We start from the raw sequence: 16543 nt of genomic DNA, 5'->3' as shown, positions 1-16543 counted from the left end.
CTAATCACTTGTTAATGTACCAGAGAAGCACAACCCATGTTAAAGAGGCAATCGGAAACCAGCTCTGAATTCTCAGAAGACAAGTAGAACCCGGGCGAAGGGGAGAGGCGGGAGCGAGGAGGGGGCACCCGCCAGCACCAGCGCTGCCTCCGCGCGGCTCCGACGGGCAGGACCCAATCCCATCACCAAAGCACAGCTATGACAAAGTCTCAGTTCAAATGATTCCAGCTGTGAAGAACTGATGTCTATGAACAAATCAGGAGAATGTGTGGCTATGTCCGTGCTGGTGGAAATGAAAGTAGCCGGCTGGAGCTGAGCTTTGCTTCCAAAAGCACCACACAGTTTCTGGAGTTACCAGCAGAAAAGTCTTCGCTTCCAACAATGGTTGCCTTGGTAATGCAGTCAGTCTAGAAAGAGAGGAGAAAAGAAAGTCAGTGACATTTTAAATGGAAGTTATACTGGAAAAAGAAAATGTTTTTTGGTGAGAAGACTACATGGGTGTGTTCACCGCAGAAGTGGCAGCAGCTGAAGGCAGCGCAGCTTCCTTGCACAGGGAGGCCGTGCTCAGAAACCTCGGGAGAGCAGGAAAAGAGCAAAGTGGGGAGCAAGCACTGACACGCCAGCAGTGCCCTCAGCCTCCTCCAGCCTGTGCACCAGAAAGGCCCACAGCGTCCTGCAGAGCTCTCACCACCCTCCATGGCCAGGGTGGCATGTGGACGAGGCTGGAGCAGAGACACTTGCCAAGCTGCATGCAGGGACAGCACTGGGCACCTCTGCTGCTAACGAGGCCACCAGCCTGCCCTCAGCTCCTCAGGAATCCCCCACCTCAGAGATACCAAGGACCACCAGAGTTGAGTTTCAGTGAGCTTTCTTTTTGAAGGAGATGGATTCTGCACATAAAGCCTTGGCATTGACCTTCATTGAGGTCTACAGCAGGTCTACCACAGCCATGCCCCTCACCCTCCTACTAGCAGTTCCTGGTTCTTCCCACTACACCCAGAGACAGCACTTGCAAAACCACTTATTTGTCCTCCAGGTGAGGACAAAGGGCATTGTTTTCTGCCAATCCATTGGTTTTGGTCACTAGAACCAGAACTTTCTACCTCCCTTTCAAGCTGTGACCCGAGTCCACAGGGATGCCTATCCTGATGGAGGAAGCTGCACGTTTGCTATCAGTGCAGAGACAACTGCTAAGAGAGGAGGCTTAGCCTTCAGAAAATACAAATACAGAAGTGCAGGAAGTGCAGCCTACTTTGTCCTCTGTGAGCTGTGCGAGACCAGCCCTGCTATCACACAGCCACGAGCACCGCAATGCAGGACCCTGCCATCTCCAGGCAGCAAGAGGGCTGCTGCATGAGAAAGGGCAAGATTTTGAGCTTAATCCCATTTTGTCTGGTCTAAAAAAAGACTAAGGCTGAGCCACCGCCACCCACCCCGGGAATACTCTGAAGCAAACGTGGCCACCTGAAGAACAGGCGAGACTTATGCATAATAACGCAAACCTGTATGTTTACTTACAGACCCGATCATGAAGTATGCGCTTGTTAAACACGCCGAGGCTCCACCCGCGCTGCAGTTGGCCGCACCGAAATCACAATTTCCTCAGGAACACGGGCCCTCCCGAGCAGCGCTCAGGGAGCCGCCTCCCGCAAGGCAGCCAGGACCCCACAAAGCCCCGACTCCCGGCACAGGCTACCGAGCGCCTCAGCAGGGCTGGAGGCAGCAACTGTGTCAGTTCTGAAAAAAGTTTTCCTCTTTAGAAAAAAAGATTTTTTGTTGTAGGACCAAAGGATGAAAATATGCACCTTGCTTTGCTGTGAACTGCCCCTCAACGGGACACCGAAGGGAAACATTAAAGCAGCTATGGCTTCTACATTAAGCCTACATTCAGGAAAAATTAGCATCTCCCGACACTCCCGCCCGCTTGTCGCTTCAGCCCCATGAGCTACATGAAAGGCACTTCAGAAGGTGCCTCCACTTTGGTCAGGACCTGCTTCCTCCACGCCTAACGCGCGGCACACCTGAAAGCCGCTCGGCGAGTTATTCTCATCTCCTGTAGCGCATCCCCACGCAGGGCAACAGCGAGGCCGGCAGCTCGAGCAGCACAGCCAGAGGCCACAGCTGCAAACCCTCTGAGAACTTCTCATAATTCTGCCAAATTACACTTCAGATATATGGAGGGCAAGAGCTTAGCTACAAAACCCTGCTTACCTTCCAACTTGGATTCTTTGAATACATCTGGTAAAATACAGAAAACACAGCAACTCTTTCTAAAAATGAGCTCAACAGGTAGCTCCAGCCCATGGTGACCCAGAACAACGTACAGGAAATCAGGAGAAAGTACCAGCAACTAAGCTTCACGGAAGCGGATAAATCCCTTGGCTTTCCTGGGGAGCATTTTCCCCTGGCTGCAAGGTCACAGTTGTTACACAAGAAGCTGCTGCTGTTACCCCTCCTCTAAACCCTCTAGAAAGCTGAGAATTTCAGTTCTGTAGCTGGCACAGTGCGCTTGGCTGCCCTCGAGCCACCACGTCATTTCTGGGGGGATAAAAACACCAAGTATTCATAAATATAAATCGATATCTATGCGCATACAATTGCTTGTGTGCATGCATATATATACACACACAGAGGTAGATACCTACATAGATACACATATCGGTCGTGAAGCTTTTCCCTCCTCAACGTGCTGCATCCCCTGAGGGTTGTTTCTCACTATATTAACAGTGAGACATGAGAATTGCTGATCAATGGTTAAAAAATGGGTTGTTTTTATTACTGTATGAATGTATCTGACTTGACATCAACTTACTCACAGAGTAGTGAGGGAAGCTGTCAAGCAAACAGGCAAAACAGCCTTGTTTTGAGAAGAAAACAGCTTATCCCAAAGGGGCCAAACTAGGAAGGCAACACTGAATCTCACAGACCTGCCCCTCGGTTTCCTTTGGGCTCTCAGAATGTAAACGCCACTGAGAAAAGTTAGTGACCAGGCCACACGTGACAAGATTAAAAACAACTCTGTGTGCAGAACCAGTGTAAACATGTCACTATTCCTGAGTTTTTAGAGGAGTTCAGAGGAAAATCTGCTCAATCTACTTCTAAGAAATAGAGGAAACCAAGTTTTGGAAAACAGAAGACCAGATAGCATCAGGCATTCAAACATTTTCACACATCATCTCAACATATAAATACAGTTTAGAAAAATTAAAACCACACTGTCATATTTACATACTTACATATTTTTTCTTTCTTTTTTAAAGAAAAATCAGATTGGGCCTATCAGAACTGAGGCCCTGACCCAGAAAAATATCCTTTATTTTCTTTCTGGAGATAAGCCGAACTACATACCTACCCTTAAGTAGGTTTCAAGCAGTTTCTTAAATCAGCAACAAAGCAAGAGTGTACATAAAATTTGACTGATCTTTCTACAAGAAGAAGCAAAATTGTTTTTAAGAGCAATTGCTTTTCTTTGGATAAACTATTTATAACCATCAGTAACAACACATCCCAGTATAAGGCTGCTCTTCTCCAAGTTGTATGTATAACATTTAGATGTATGTATAACATTTAGAAGACAAAGTTTCTCTTCCAAGTAATCTTTATCCACACTTGTTCATTCAAGCATGGCTCGCTCTTCTTGCTGCTTAACCTTGTCATGAGCTACTAAGCCTCTCCCATGCTTTACGACCATTTTTATTTACTTTGCAGAAATGCCTTATCTTGTGCAACAGCAGTTTCTTTTTCTGTTTTAATAAACAGTAGTGAAGTTTCTAGGAAGGCATTATGCACACTCCCTAATTTCATCGCCTTCACTGATACTATTCCTAGAATTAGGAAACTTTCATGCTGTTTTGGCAGGGGCATAACAACAACTTAAACTGCACTGGACAAGGCTGACAAGGAGTTTTTTTTTTTTCTTCTCCCCTCCAGACTAAACTTCTGCTCTAAGTATAGCAAGATGATACTAAAAAATAATTTCTATTCAGCTGAAAAGCCATACCTTAGAAGTTAAAACTTCAGATTTTCATGTTAGAGATATATAAAAAAAGAGATGGTTGAAGGAGCAGCTGCCTCGTGGTACAGCCAGGTAACCAGAGCTCTTTGGCCTCAATAGGGATATTTGGACAGGAAACAGAATAATGAGAAAATTAAGGCATTATACTGCATGTCAGTGCTCTGTGTGGCAGGGAGGTGGCTAACAGTGTACAGTCAAATGCACAGAGAAGAGCACAGCATCTACAGAATAATTGTAAGCGGGGTGGAGAAGTCAGACATGGCTTCGTTATCAGGTTTGAAGCAGCTGAAAGGGCCTCATGCGACGCATACACAACCTGACCAAAGGCTGCTGCAGATACACAAAGTTTGCATGGATTCAAAGAGAGACTGGAAAGGTACTTAGAAGTAGTATCTATAGAGGATTATCAAACAGACCAAGCACATCAGGCTCAGAAAATCCCCCAAGTTGACAGCAGCCAGAGGCTGGGAGTGTGCTGGTGGGGAAGCGTTAGAGAAGCTCACCCTCTTTGGTGATGTCTGCTCATGGTCCCCACAGAAAGGAGGGCACAGGAGGCAGGCTAGATCCTGCTCTGAGCAGGTAAAACCATCCTTAGGAACACAATGAGATACAGGAAAGTGTCACTCGTACCTAAGGAAACAGCTCCCTGCCTTTCAAATCACCTTTCCTATAGGAAGTTTCACATATTGTAATTTTTCTCCTGCCACCAACTTTGGCCATTGACATTTGGAAGCATTCAGCAGTTTTTCTTTCACCTCTACCACCATGAAGGGCTGTCAGCAGCAGCAACTTGCTCCACAGCCACATACCCAAGTAATTACAGCCTCTGCACAGTCCAACTTCTCACCCCTACCACCTCCTGGCCTCCACAGCCTGGCCCTCTGCTCAGGTGCCTGCACAAAACCTCTCTACCAACAGTCCCTACCCACTACCGCAGACAGTGGTGGCATGCAGTAATTTTTTAATTATCATGCTATTGAGTCTGTGTTAACATTAGGACATCCCCAAAGCTCTGGCTTATGCAGGGGATGAAGAATGGTTCAGACTGCATGTGTAAAGCAAGGTCTTCTCAAATCAGAGCACCCACACAAGAGCCAAGGAGAAGGCCTTCCACTTGCAGAGGCAGCTGGGGAACACACGAAGCAGACAGTTAAACCATATTGATACACAAACTTCAATCAACTAACTGCTGCTGCCACCTCTTCTAGACCCATTCCCCAACTACCACAGTGTCTGCTCAACCTGACCTACCTAAACAGGAATGATTTACATCTCTCCAAGGTAGTAGGGTTTTACACTCTAAATTCCTCAGGCTACTCTCAAGCAGCTGAAAGCAGCACAGAAGAGAGGAGCAGACACCACTTTAGACCTCACTGTTTAAAGATGGACTCTAAGAGCCCTAAAACAACTCTAGAAGACTGCATGAATCCCAGCGCTGCAGCTACAAAGCTCCCACAGAAAACAGAAGAAATGGTAATGCTAAGGCAGCTCCATCATCCTCACTGCTTCAGGAGCAAAGTCTCCCCAGGAACCAAGGATGCAGTTCCGTATGACACGAACTACACAAAGGCATCAAAGACATGGATCCTGTGCTCTTTCTTCATCCTTAGTTACACGCTCCTGCACCCTCACCTGTATAAATTTAACTGTTGCATGGCTGCAGGAAAACTAACTTACACACATGCACACTGCTCATTTCCTACCTAAAAGGGAAAGGCAAATATTGGGATGTGCTACTATTTCAGATATCCACATTGGCCCCCATTTCCCTTACCAAGATTAACATTCTGGTTGGTGTTCTGACATTTACCTCATTCTCTGCAAGTCATTTGAACCCTTACAACCACTGTATTTATAGCTTACTACCTTCCATAATTCCCCACCACGCACCTACCCTTCCAAGGGTCTCTACCAGCTTCCTCTTGCAACTCTTCTCAGCCAGTCTTTGCTCTTTCTGAAGGCTGACTCTTACCTTGACAGTGCCAGTGGTGGCAGCCTTGATCCTTACCTGGTCTCTACCTCAGCACATTAAGTTTCATCCATCTCACAAGTTTTACCTTTTAAGTTGCAAGCTCTTGAGGACGAGGACTGACACAGGGACATTTGTGACACGGTACACTGGACTCCATCCTGCCTGCTCTGGTAGGTTCTATACCAAGCAGGAGTAAGAGTTATGTGTGGAGAGCTACAGACTTTCACTAACAGGATCAGGTGTCATGTCTGATGATCTCAATATCAAGTCTGTTCAGTTTTTCAAAACATTACACCTCTGTTCAACAGAGTCTGCAATATAAATCTTCCATTTGTTAAAAAAAAAAAAAAAAAAAAAAGTTATACTGTAGACTCTGCTGTTCAGCAAGAGCGACAAACAAAGTAAGACAGCTTGGCCTGGGCATGGGAATGGAATCCCACTATTCCCTGGGAAACGAGATCAGTCATTAGGAACTTCATACATTTGGAAGCAGATTTAACTGGTTTCTTGCACACATTTTGGTATTATTTCCCATGATTTCAAAAGCAGGAAAAAAACAGTCAGTATCCTCCGTCATTCCAAAAACTTTTGCTACCGAAAGGGAAACCTCGCACCAAACTAACATATTTAGGAACCTTTCATTCTCTAGCAAAAAGGAAAAGGTATCTTTTATGTATTCAATGCTCTAAATAACAATTTGATTTGATATTTATATAGGTTTACAATATCTATGTAAGCAAGTATTATTAGTATGTGTACACAAGCAGTATTCATCTCTTAGTATTGATTTAGAAGTTCTGAATTTGTCACATTAAATTGCACATTTTAGCCAAATCTATCAATAATGGAAGAAAACCCCTTCCCTTAGAATAAAATATGTATATAAATATATGTGGTTTTATATATATAAACCATCCCTGTGTTAGCTCACAAATCACTGGCACAGGACACACACAAGCCATCTGAATTGCACCTTCCAAACATACAGCAAAAAAAAAAAAAAAAAGGCTTTCAAGTAAGCAACATTTGTCCCTTACGATGTAGTTCATGATTTAACCGGGTCAGAAAAATTCTTGCCAACAGCCTATTATGTTGCTGCTCTTGGGGTAATACTACACCTCAAGCAAAATCTTCACAAATCCAAACACTTATAATGATTTGAGATCATTCAGATAAGACACTCAGGATGTCAAGTAACACCTCTGAAATGCCTTTGATGAGTCAGGCTAATTTACTTTTGTCTTCCCACTGCCCTCAAGTATGTCCCAAATTCCTCCTGTGCAAGGTTCTCCACTAAACCCAACCATCTCTAAACTTAGGGACCTTTCAATAGAAGGCCAGACCAAAACATGTTATTTTCTATTCTCAATCTGGAAGACAGCACTCCAAGTATGTATAAATACTGCAGGAAAGTTCTGCTTTAACTTGTGAGAGTAACTTATCACTGCAGAGTTGATAACATGCAAGAGCTACATGTGGAAAAAAAGAAAAAGCAGAGTTCCCAGGGTGGGCCAGAGGGCAGCTCTCCAGCCAGGTCGTTATGCGCCATTTAAAGATGAGTCATTAAAAAAACTAATAAGTTTTTGGGACAAAAGAGCGATAATATAAAGCATCCTTGGCCCCAGAAAGCTTTGCCATCCTGCCTGCCTTTCAATTCGATCACTTCGCTTTTGATTGAAAGATGACACATCTGAGAAAAACAGTATTTGAAATAAAATTGTAGAGCTTCCCCTCCCCTCCCGCCCATATACATTGGGGAAAAAATAAAAACAAGAAGCTTTTTAGCAGAATCAGCAGACTGGACACTATTCAGCCTGTTTTGGGAGCCTCACAGCTCCACAAACAGAGCACACAAGCACACACACCAAGTTACAACACAGTACTATAAACTCTCTAGCACCATCCAAAACCCTCCCCACCAACAGCAATCACTATGGAGAAAACAGATTAAAGAGCCTTTCATTAAAAAAAAAAAAAAAAGAGCATATGCAGGGTTTAGAAAACAAACAAACAACAAATCAGCAGTACCTCCTGCTAACATGCCACTGAGCAAATAAAAAACTCAAAAGAAACACCAAGTGAGGAGCCACCGCAGTAACCCTGGCTGGGACACTGGCTCAGAAGGGCTTGCAGAAACTTTCTGCACCCGTGGCAGGGGGAGCAAGGGGGCACATATGGCAAGGCGGGAGGGAAGCGGCAAAATTTTACAGGCAAAAATAGAGGGCAATAAGGTATTAAAGACTGCACTCAAAGACTAATCAGTCCCACATTACTGCCATAATACATCCTGCAATGGTGCCTTACTGTCCAGGCAGCTACACTCAACAGCGGAAATTTAAGGCTTCCAGAACAAACACCCATGACTTAGCTGCAACGTTGCATTTAGAATCTGCAGAGGCTGATTTCCAAAAGTATTTTAACATTCACTACAAATTAAGTAGTCTTTCTTAATGACAGGGGAGCAGCCTTATTTCAGATTTTTTTTAAACCAACGTACATGTAAAACATAAGTGATTTTTGGTCAAATATGTCATAATTAATTCTCTCCCACGCTACAAGACAAAAATCTGTTCTGCCTTCAGTAGCTCACATACTACTGGAGAAAGCAGTCTTGTGTATTTTTAAGCATAGCAGTAAGTCACTCAAGACTTTTAAAATGGCATCTGTTACAGTAAAACTTTTAAAGAATTATTATCCTTGCATTACTTCAAAGATTAGAATGCATGTCAGTATGAAGATACATTTCTGTTGGGTTCTTCAAGCTATTTTTAAAATGGGCCCGTGCCTTAAGTACTCTGTCAATACAAAGAGCCTCAGTGCAAAGCAAACTCTTAAAAACCACCAGTCTGAAATCCAAAAGCTGCAGTTGTTTACCTAGTAAACTGTAATTTACTATATTAGTAGTAGCTCAAACTTACAGCCTCTGAATTTCTCAAAATGTGTATTGCTCACTATATTTTTCACGATTTTGCATCTGAAATATGCAAGTTAACATGAGGAACATAGGCATCTTAGTTTTGCTTTAAAACTGTACTTTTTTTCCTCCCTCTCAACTCTCCCAAATTGTACACAGCATTTCTTACATAGTCTAGCCCAGGAGCAGATTAAGGTGAGGATCATTTCAATTATAATCCTGCACTTCCGAGAACTTCTGAAACAATCTCTTAACAGTTTACTAGAATATCAGGTAGAGATAAGATTGAAGAGTGGGAGTAAAATAGGTGGGTTGATATCAAGCTGAATATTACATTTACTCTGAACAGCCTGTTTTGGTTTTGGAGGCCATGGTATCTTTGCAAGTTTAATATTTCTAATTAAGTCTGAAGAAACATGCTAGTATTATCCAGGAGCCATTAGGCAGTTTATTACCGCCCCGCTCTCATCATCCTCCCCAGTTTCTACAAGGTCCAATAACAAGGTATACATTAGCTAAGCCCTGTTTGAAGTAGCTTTAGTGTTCTCTACTCCTAGCACAAAATTTCATGACTCAGATCCATGTAATCAAAACTGCAAACCGCTTGCTTCAATATTGTGTAACGATTTCATGATGAAACTGTTTTGCTAATGACCTCCTTAAACTTTAAGCATAAAAAAAACTCAAAACTTTATACTTGTATTATCATCACCATTTTCCATATAAAGCCTCAGCTCAGTTTTGCCTAAACCTAAGTCAAAACTTGAAAAACAAGGCAGACCTATTTCCCCCTTGGAGCGAGTGTCCTCCCTCTCCTGCAACCATTTCATGAATGGAGAAAGAAGAAAAAAAAAAAAAAAAAAAAAAAGCTGGATTCACACCAGTGAACCTGAACCAGAAGCAGTTTGGAACTCGCAGTGAGGGGGGAATGAGGCTTTGGAAATCACTCTCCCGTCCTATCACTCTCGGCAGTTAGGAGAATAAGGCTGAGTCACAGAACACAATATCTCATTTAAACAAACAAAAACAAAACAGCAAATCACCAGAAGCTGGGAAATGTTTTCCTTCCATGCAAAACTGTACTGTAGGGAGAAGAGATTAAAGTTCCCTATCAGACAGGATTTAATGAGTCAGGCACAGGTCCATTTTTGGAAGTCAAAGATAAAGGTATCTGCTAAAACTTTTCCTTAAAAATTGATTTAATCATATAGAAATACTTTTTTTTCAGGCAAATAGCCTACAGAGTAGGATAAATAAAGAGAGAAATAAGCACAGTATTTATCTCTGGTAAAAGTCTCCAAAAGTATTAAAAATATGAGTTACACATAGGTACACTACACCACACCTCTTCAGAAGGTAAGAAATTTAAGAGTGAATTTAAGATTCAAAATAGAATTTACAAGTTTATTTTGGTTTATATGTTCTTTCAAAACACTAAAAGGCTTCACTGCAGCAGAATCTGATCAGCTGTTAACTTGCAACTCTGCTTTCTAAAGGTCTGATATACTATTTGGTGTTCGAATGTAAACTAGCATCTGTATAATAAACTTTATAACCAAGAACATCAGGTTATCACTAAGGAAGCAAAGTGCAGATCTGTGCACCATGAGTCTGCCATGCTGTATTTAAATCAGGTAAACTACTGCTAGCCTGGATGGCTCTTAAATTTGTTCACCCCTCTGAGAGGGGCCTCAAAGTGAACACTCCCCACCAGCCTCCCAGCCCTCCACATACCTACCACCCATGTCTCAGGCCACCTTTGCAGAAAACTTACGTCTTGTTTCAAAACAGGATTTTGGTGGGGTTTATTTTCATTTTTCCCCCCCTCAGACTAGAGAAAACACCACCAATTTAAGCTCTTAGTATTCTTATGGTGAAATTCCTGACAGTTTCCATGTTTTTATGCAGTTTCTTTCAGTTCAGTCTTTCCTCCCTGTAATTTGCAATAGATATGGAAACAAAAAAAAAAGAAAATAGTACAGAGCTGTGGACATTAACTGTAGCAGTAATGAGCACACGAGTACCATTTCTTAACAGAGTTTCCTGTGAGAAACATTTTTAAACGTAAAATTTACAGTACAGCCAAAATGAAGTTATATTCGTTCTTTTTTCTCTATTTCTTTTTTTTTTAAGATGTTATACTTCACAACAAATATTTTGGAGCTATACGATGGGACTAAGATTGAGAAGGAATTCTGCTGTGTTTCACTGCCTTTTTTTAAGCCAAACTGACAATGGCAACCAGGGTGCCTCTGACTTAGCAGGCAAATCTTTGAAGTGCTGAAAGACTAACTTTGGAAGAAAGCATTTCTTGGACTGGCAACTTTCAACATCTTCTGAATTTGATTCCAACCAACAAAAAGCAGGGGGAAAAAAAACCACCACAGCAAACCACACATTTCTGAGCAGCCCCAAGCAGCACTGCCAGCCTGCGAGCAGCACGCTCGCTGAGTCAGGCTTACACCTTCCACTAGGAAAGGCTGCAGTTTCAAGCTCCTGCAACACCTTCTGCCTTTAGACCCTTCGTTTTAAGGGGAAAAAGGATTAAAAAAAAAAAAAAAAAAAAAAAAAAACCAAAACTACTGCTTTTATGTTTAAGACTTCAATCAAAAATACAGACACCAGTATTGGTCTGCCCCTTTACTGCTTTCTCTATTGACAGAGAAGTGGGCAAATATAATTGTTCAACAGCGATCAAATATTTCCTCATCCTAGTTATTAATTATCAACTACACATATCTTTGCAGAAAGAGGAAACATCATTTCCAATACACAGCTTTCTATTTGGAAGGGGAATTACTGTGAAAAAAGCTGAGTGGGTCACGAAGACCAAAATGTGGATTATGCTGCCAAAGAGACTGTTACAGAGCCGTACAGCACTTGCATAAAACAGTGCTGCTCAGAGAGAGGACGCAGATCACACCACCAACAGCTAATTACGAATTTCTGCGTCACCATGACAGCAAAGAGCTTATCGTAGGAACAGTAGTGTCCCTTCTCTCGCCCAACATCTTCCTCCCCACCCCCAGCTGCCTCCCTTCTCATCCATACCTTGGAAACTTTATTGCCTGAAGTTTGGTCAGGCTTCGCTGATCGCTGGAAAACTAGCGCTCTACCCTCCCAAGTTTCTGTCCTAGAAAACACCCTGAAAGCCTGCTCTTCTTCCCGGTACAAGCAACCTGTCCTGGCTGCCACAGGGGTGGGCAGCAGGAGGAGGAGGAAGGGCCAGCCTCGGCATCGCACGGACCATAAGGCTATGATCTCTGAGGCCTTGGCTGCTGGAGCTCCTCACCATCCCACCAAGCCACCACGAGATGCCTCTCGGTGGAGCACCAGGATACCCTGACACCCAGAGACCCAAAGGAGCCTGTCAGACCTTAGGGGAGAAGGGGAGAAAAAGACTTCTCTTTACCTAAGATTCAGTTCAATAAATGGAGGTAGATTTGCACATTAAAAAGCACTCCGCCTACATTTATTGAAATAAACAGATATAAAAAAAAAACAAAGTTTTGACACTTTAACTCAGTTTAGCAATTCTCAGCTTACCCAATCTGTGAAACAAATTTAAAAAAAGCTCAGGTTCAAAAAAGAAAAGAAGAAAGCGAAGACTCATCTAATTACAAGGAGGAAAGAAGAAAAAAAAACAAAGGGAAAATAGTGGGTTACCATAACCTCAGGACAAGATTCCAGGATGTAAAATATGATTAACTTTCACAGTAGCAAAATTATTTTGTGAAGATCTAGGCCAGCAGACAGTTTGATAACACATAAAACTGCCTAGCAGAAGAGTTACATAAATCTATACCCTTTAGGCCAAAGGCCATGTCCTATATCTATTGGTTTGCACACTGTGCTACTACTAGACAAGAGATACTAGAAAAATAAAGATTGTAGAAACATCTACCCCATTTTGAAGACATTTTAAGTAGATGATTCAAGTCCTGTAGTTAAATAAACATGAAAGGAAACTGCTTCTAAAGTAACAAACCTTTTCTTGCAGCGTTACACTTGAGCCCGTCGGACCTGGTGAAATCTATGCTTACGTAAGCGCCACTGTCCAAACTCGAAGTACCATTTTGGAGGTGGCAAGTTGGTGTAGCAGTACTTGCCTCACAGCTTATAGGATCGTCACGTAAATTGAGAGCTATGTAGTTTAAGCCATTCTGAAATCCAGTTGAGGTATCCCTGGACATTTTGCTTTCCTGACCATCAGAAATGTTTTCATCCGGTTTCAACCAAACATTGTCAAATGAGGCAGAGCTGTGTCTTTTGCTACTATCGGTAAAGAAAGAGGAAGAAGTAGTCACAGTCCCAGCAGAGGAGAACGTTTCAGAACTGTGTCTCCTTCTGCCTTGAGGATCAGCTCGAATCACTTTCGGTCCCAAAGGAGGTTCAGAGCTGGGAACAGAGAAGCTACTGCTACCAGCGTATCGATCAACGATGCACAGTCTATTAACTATGGAAGAAGGACTGTCAATCTTCACACCGTTGTCAGCTTCGGAGGCAAACGGCCGAGGCGGCGTTGTTGCCATGTTGAATGTCATCTCTGTGTAATCATCAGTCCGGTTACTCGCAGCACTCACGCAAGCGGTACCAAAGGAAAGCCTGGCGTAGTCAGGATTCGGCTGGTTTCTAGGAATACTGGAACTTGCATAAATTGTAATATCCGTTAAGGAGTTGGACAGTTCCTTTGCTGCTTTTGGTGACTGTACATCCAAATCAACACTCATATAATCAGAAAGCGGGGACTGTCTGTGGTCACTGCTTGAGCCTAGAGATGACGGTGATCCTTCTGCAGACAAGGAATATGGTGTGTTACTTGCCTTTTCATTAAAATCGATATTTATATATTCACCGGGACTAGCTGGCTCAGGCGGAACTGTACGATCATACATTCTTGGGATGGTATTACTGCCTCTCGTACCTAGGGGGAGTCTCGTAGGCCTAGTAGCCCTGTTCTGTGTAAGTCCTTCATCCGAACCTTTCACAGCCGGCGACTTAGAGATGCCATTAGCCAGACCTTCACTGCTGAGACCTTTTACATTTTCTGGTCCACCATATAAAAGTTTTCCGGGTGAAGACATTGGAACATATTCACTATGGTCACCATTCTGTCCTGATAATGCCTTAAAGCTTCGAGGCAAAGAAAAATATGAGCTGAAACCTTTGGAAACAGAAGTAGTATGAATATAATTTGAATCACCAAGGTGCTTTGGAGCAGAGTTGCCAGGTGACATATCCATATACTCGTTGTTTATAATCTTCTCATTGCTTCCTTTAGATATAAATCCAGTTAAAGGACTTCGGACAGGTGAAGAGCTAGCCTTTGGAAACATCATCATATATCCTCTGGAGTCAACTGCAGATGGTGACCATGAACTGTTAATCTGTTTTGGAACAGACATACTTTTAGCAGACATTGGCAAATAATCAGTGTTGCTTGATAGAGAAGATGCAACTCCAGGCATCATTGGCATATAGCCATCATCCCTGGCTTTACTCCTGCTTTGGTTACATATGGAATCAAGGTTAGCGTCATTGTAGTCAGATTCATGGTTATCTTTCAGTTTTGGTGATTCAGAGTAAAGTAATCGTCCATGATTTCCTGCAGAATCCTCATCTAAGGAAGCGGTAGTCTGCGTTGTTTTCTGCTGCATTGCTGCAGAAGTTGGTTTAGTTAGAGAGTAAGTTCTTTTCCTGAAACACTTTTCAGCCTCCATGTAATCATCCCTCGAACTATCATCTGCTTGCTGCTTGCTCATGGACATGTACTCACTCAGACAGTTCTCTTCTCTGATGGGTGGTGTGTTCCCCAAGGAATCTGGTGTATTACTCCTGACCCGAAAGTACCTGAAATCTCCAGGACTAGAGCCATATTCATCTGAAGAGATAAATCCCCCGTCACTCGGGGAGCCACAAACAGATGAGCTAGAAGGCCTGGTCAACATGTCCGAAGCAGAGCCATGGCCACTACTGGAAGAAACACTGATGGGACTTGTTGTAGAGGGAAAATGTGACACTGGCAGCGAAGCGGATCTGGTGTGATAAGAAGAGCTGAAAGCTGCTCTAACATACCTGCCACTGCCTTCCTGCCGGCCCAGATTCATCCTTGCAGTATTCAGATGGATCAGACTCCCAGTCACTGACCTAAAGGGTCTGGTCATGGTTCCTTCTCCTTCGCTGGATGTTCTGAAGCGATAGGAGCTGCTGCTTTTGGTGGTAGGTGGAGTCCCTCCAGTAACACTTTCAGTTCTAGACCTCCTCTGCAGGCCCGTCTGGCTGGGTGGCAGGTTGCCCAAGTGCCTCCTAGTGGTGATAAAAGAAATAGGATTGGTACCACTACCACCACCAGAAGACTGGCTCTTGCTTCGGGGCCTGAACTCTGCAAAGGCCTTTAGCGCTTTCATGGTCTCCAAAAAAGTCTCATGCATATTCTGGGCAACCACTGAATCATCCACTTGCATCCAGAGCTCGCCAGGTCCAATGGACGCAGACCTGCCCACTTCGATGAAGAAGAAGTTCTCTGAGTGGCCGCAACGGCGGATATTCATCAGCTGCAAGTGGACAGAGGGCACCTCGGAGTTCAGTTTGACAAGGTGGATGGCTTTGCTGGAGAGGCACAACCTGTATACCCCGGTGAGGTTCTTGGTCTGCCCCAGCCCCTTGGGCTTCACGTTGACCTGCCAGACCTCTTTGAAGACAGTGCCAGGCCTCAGGGAAGCGCCATAGTGCTCATCATCCTCATCCGCCTGCGGATCCGCCTGGTCCTCCTGCTCCAGGAAGCCCCTCTTGCTCTGGCTCATGAGCTCACTGATGGCTTGGTACCAGGCCTCCTGCTCTGCTTCGTTCTCGGCCAGCATGGCGAAGTACTCGTCCTTGGTGTACAGGGCAATGATGTGCTTGTGCTTGGCATCGGCGCGCCGGCTCACCGTGAAGCACTGGTAGAGGGGGATGACGCGCTTGGGCGGGGGGCAGCAGAGCTGCGGGCCCCCGGTGGCAGCGCCGCGCAGGCTGCTCTTGAACTTCTTCTCGCTGTCATAGTACTCGAGGCGGGCGGGCGCCACGTGGCTCTCAGCGCGCAGCACGAAGTAGCGCTTGTGGCCGTGCTTCTGCTTGCGCAGGTAGCCGCTCTTGCGCACGTCGTCGCCGGCGGCGGGCAGGGCCCCGGCGCGGCCCGGCGGGGCGGCGCGGGCGGCGGCGCGCGGCGCCTCCGGGCACAGCGAGGCGCTGGGCGAGCGGCGCAGCAGCAGCAGCAGGTGGTGCGGCTGCGGCGACGGGCAGCGGCCGCCCTCGCCCGCCGCCGCCTCGGCCTCGCCCGCCGCCGCCACGCCGGGCTCCTGCTGGGGCACGGCTCCGCCTCCCGCCCGCCGGGCGCCCGGCTCCTCCTCGCCGCCCCCGGCCGCCGCCGCGCCGCTCACGCCGCTCGCCATCTTAGGGGCCCGGCGGGGCGCGGAGCGCTGCCGAGGGGACGCGCCGATCCGCGCTCACCGAGACAGCGCCGCGCTGCGCATGGGGAGCCGGGCGGCGCCGAGGGGCCCGGCGGCGGCGGCGCCCGCGCTGCTCTGCGGGCCGGCTCCGTGGGTGGGTGAATGGGCGGGCGGTTGCGGCGCGCCCGGCGTCCCCGCTCCTTCCCTCCTGGCGC

At 45.2% G+C, this 16543-nt stretch overlaps 1 protein-coding gene across 1 annotated transcript; it reads right to left on the bottom strand.

Moving 5' to 3' along the window:
- Window positions 1-372: 372 nt before the first annotated feature.
- Window positions 373-16331, bottom strand: IRS4 (insulin receptor substrate 4). The gene is made up of 2 exons (XM_010227330.2): window positions 12890-16331; window positions 373-407 (listed from the first exon to the last, which is right to left on the bottom strand). The coding sequence occupies exons 1-2, from the start codon at window positions 16329-16331 to the stop codon at window positions 403-405; spliced, it is 3447 nt and encodes a 1148-aa protein (XP_010225632.2). The 3' UTR covers window positions 373-402.
- Window positions 16332-16543: the final 212 nt, after the last annotated feature.

The sequence above is a fragment of the Tinamus guttatus genome, unplaced genomic scaffold (assembly GCF_059628265.1).
Source record: "Tinamus guttatus ecotype Peru unplaced genomic scaffold, ASM5962826v1 Tinamus_guttatus_pri_ptg000287l, whole genome shotgun sequence".
In the NCBI taxonomy this organism is placed as follows: Eukaryota; Metazoa; Chordata; class Aves; order Tinamiformes; family Tinamidae; genus Tinamus; species Tinamus guttatus.
Note: the sequence above shows the minus strand (reverse complement) of the source record. Positions and strands in the feature narration are given on the sequence as shown.

Coding starts and splice junctions, on each gene's coding strand:
- IRS4 (XM_010227330.2), bottom strand. CDS start 16,331: ATGGCGAGCGGCGTGAGCGGCGCGGCGGCGGCCGGGGGCGGCGAGGAG.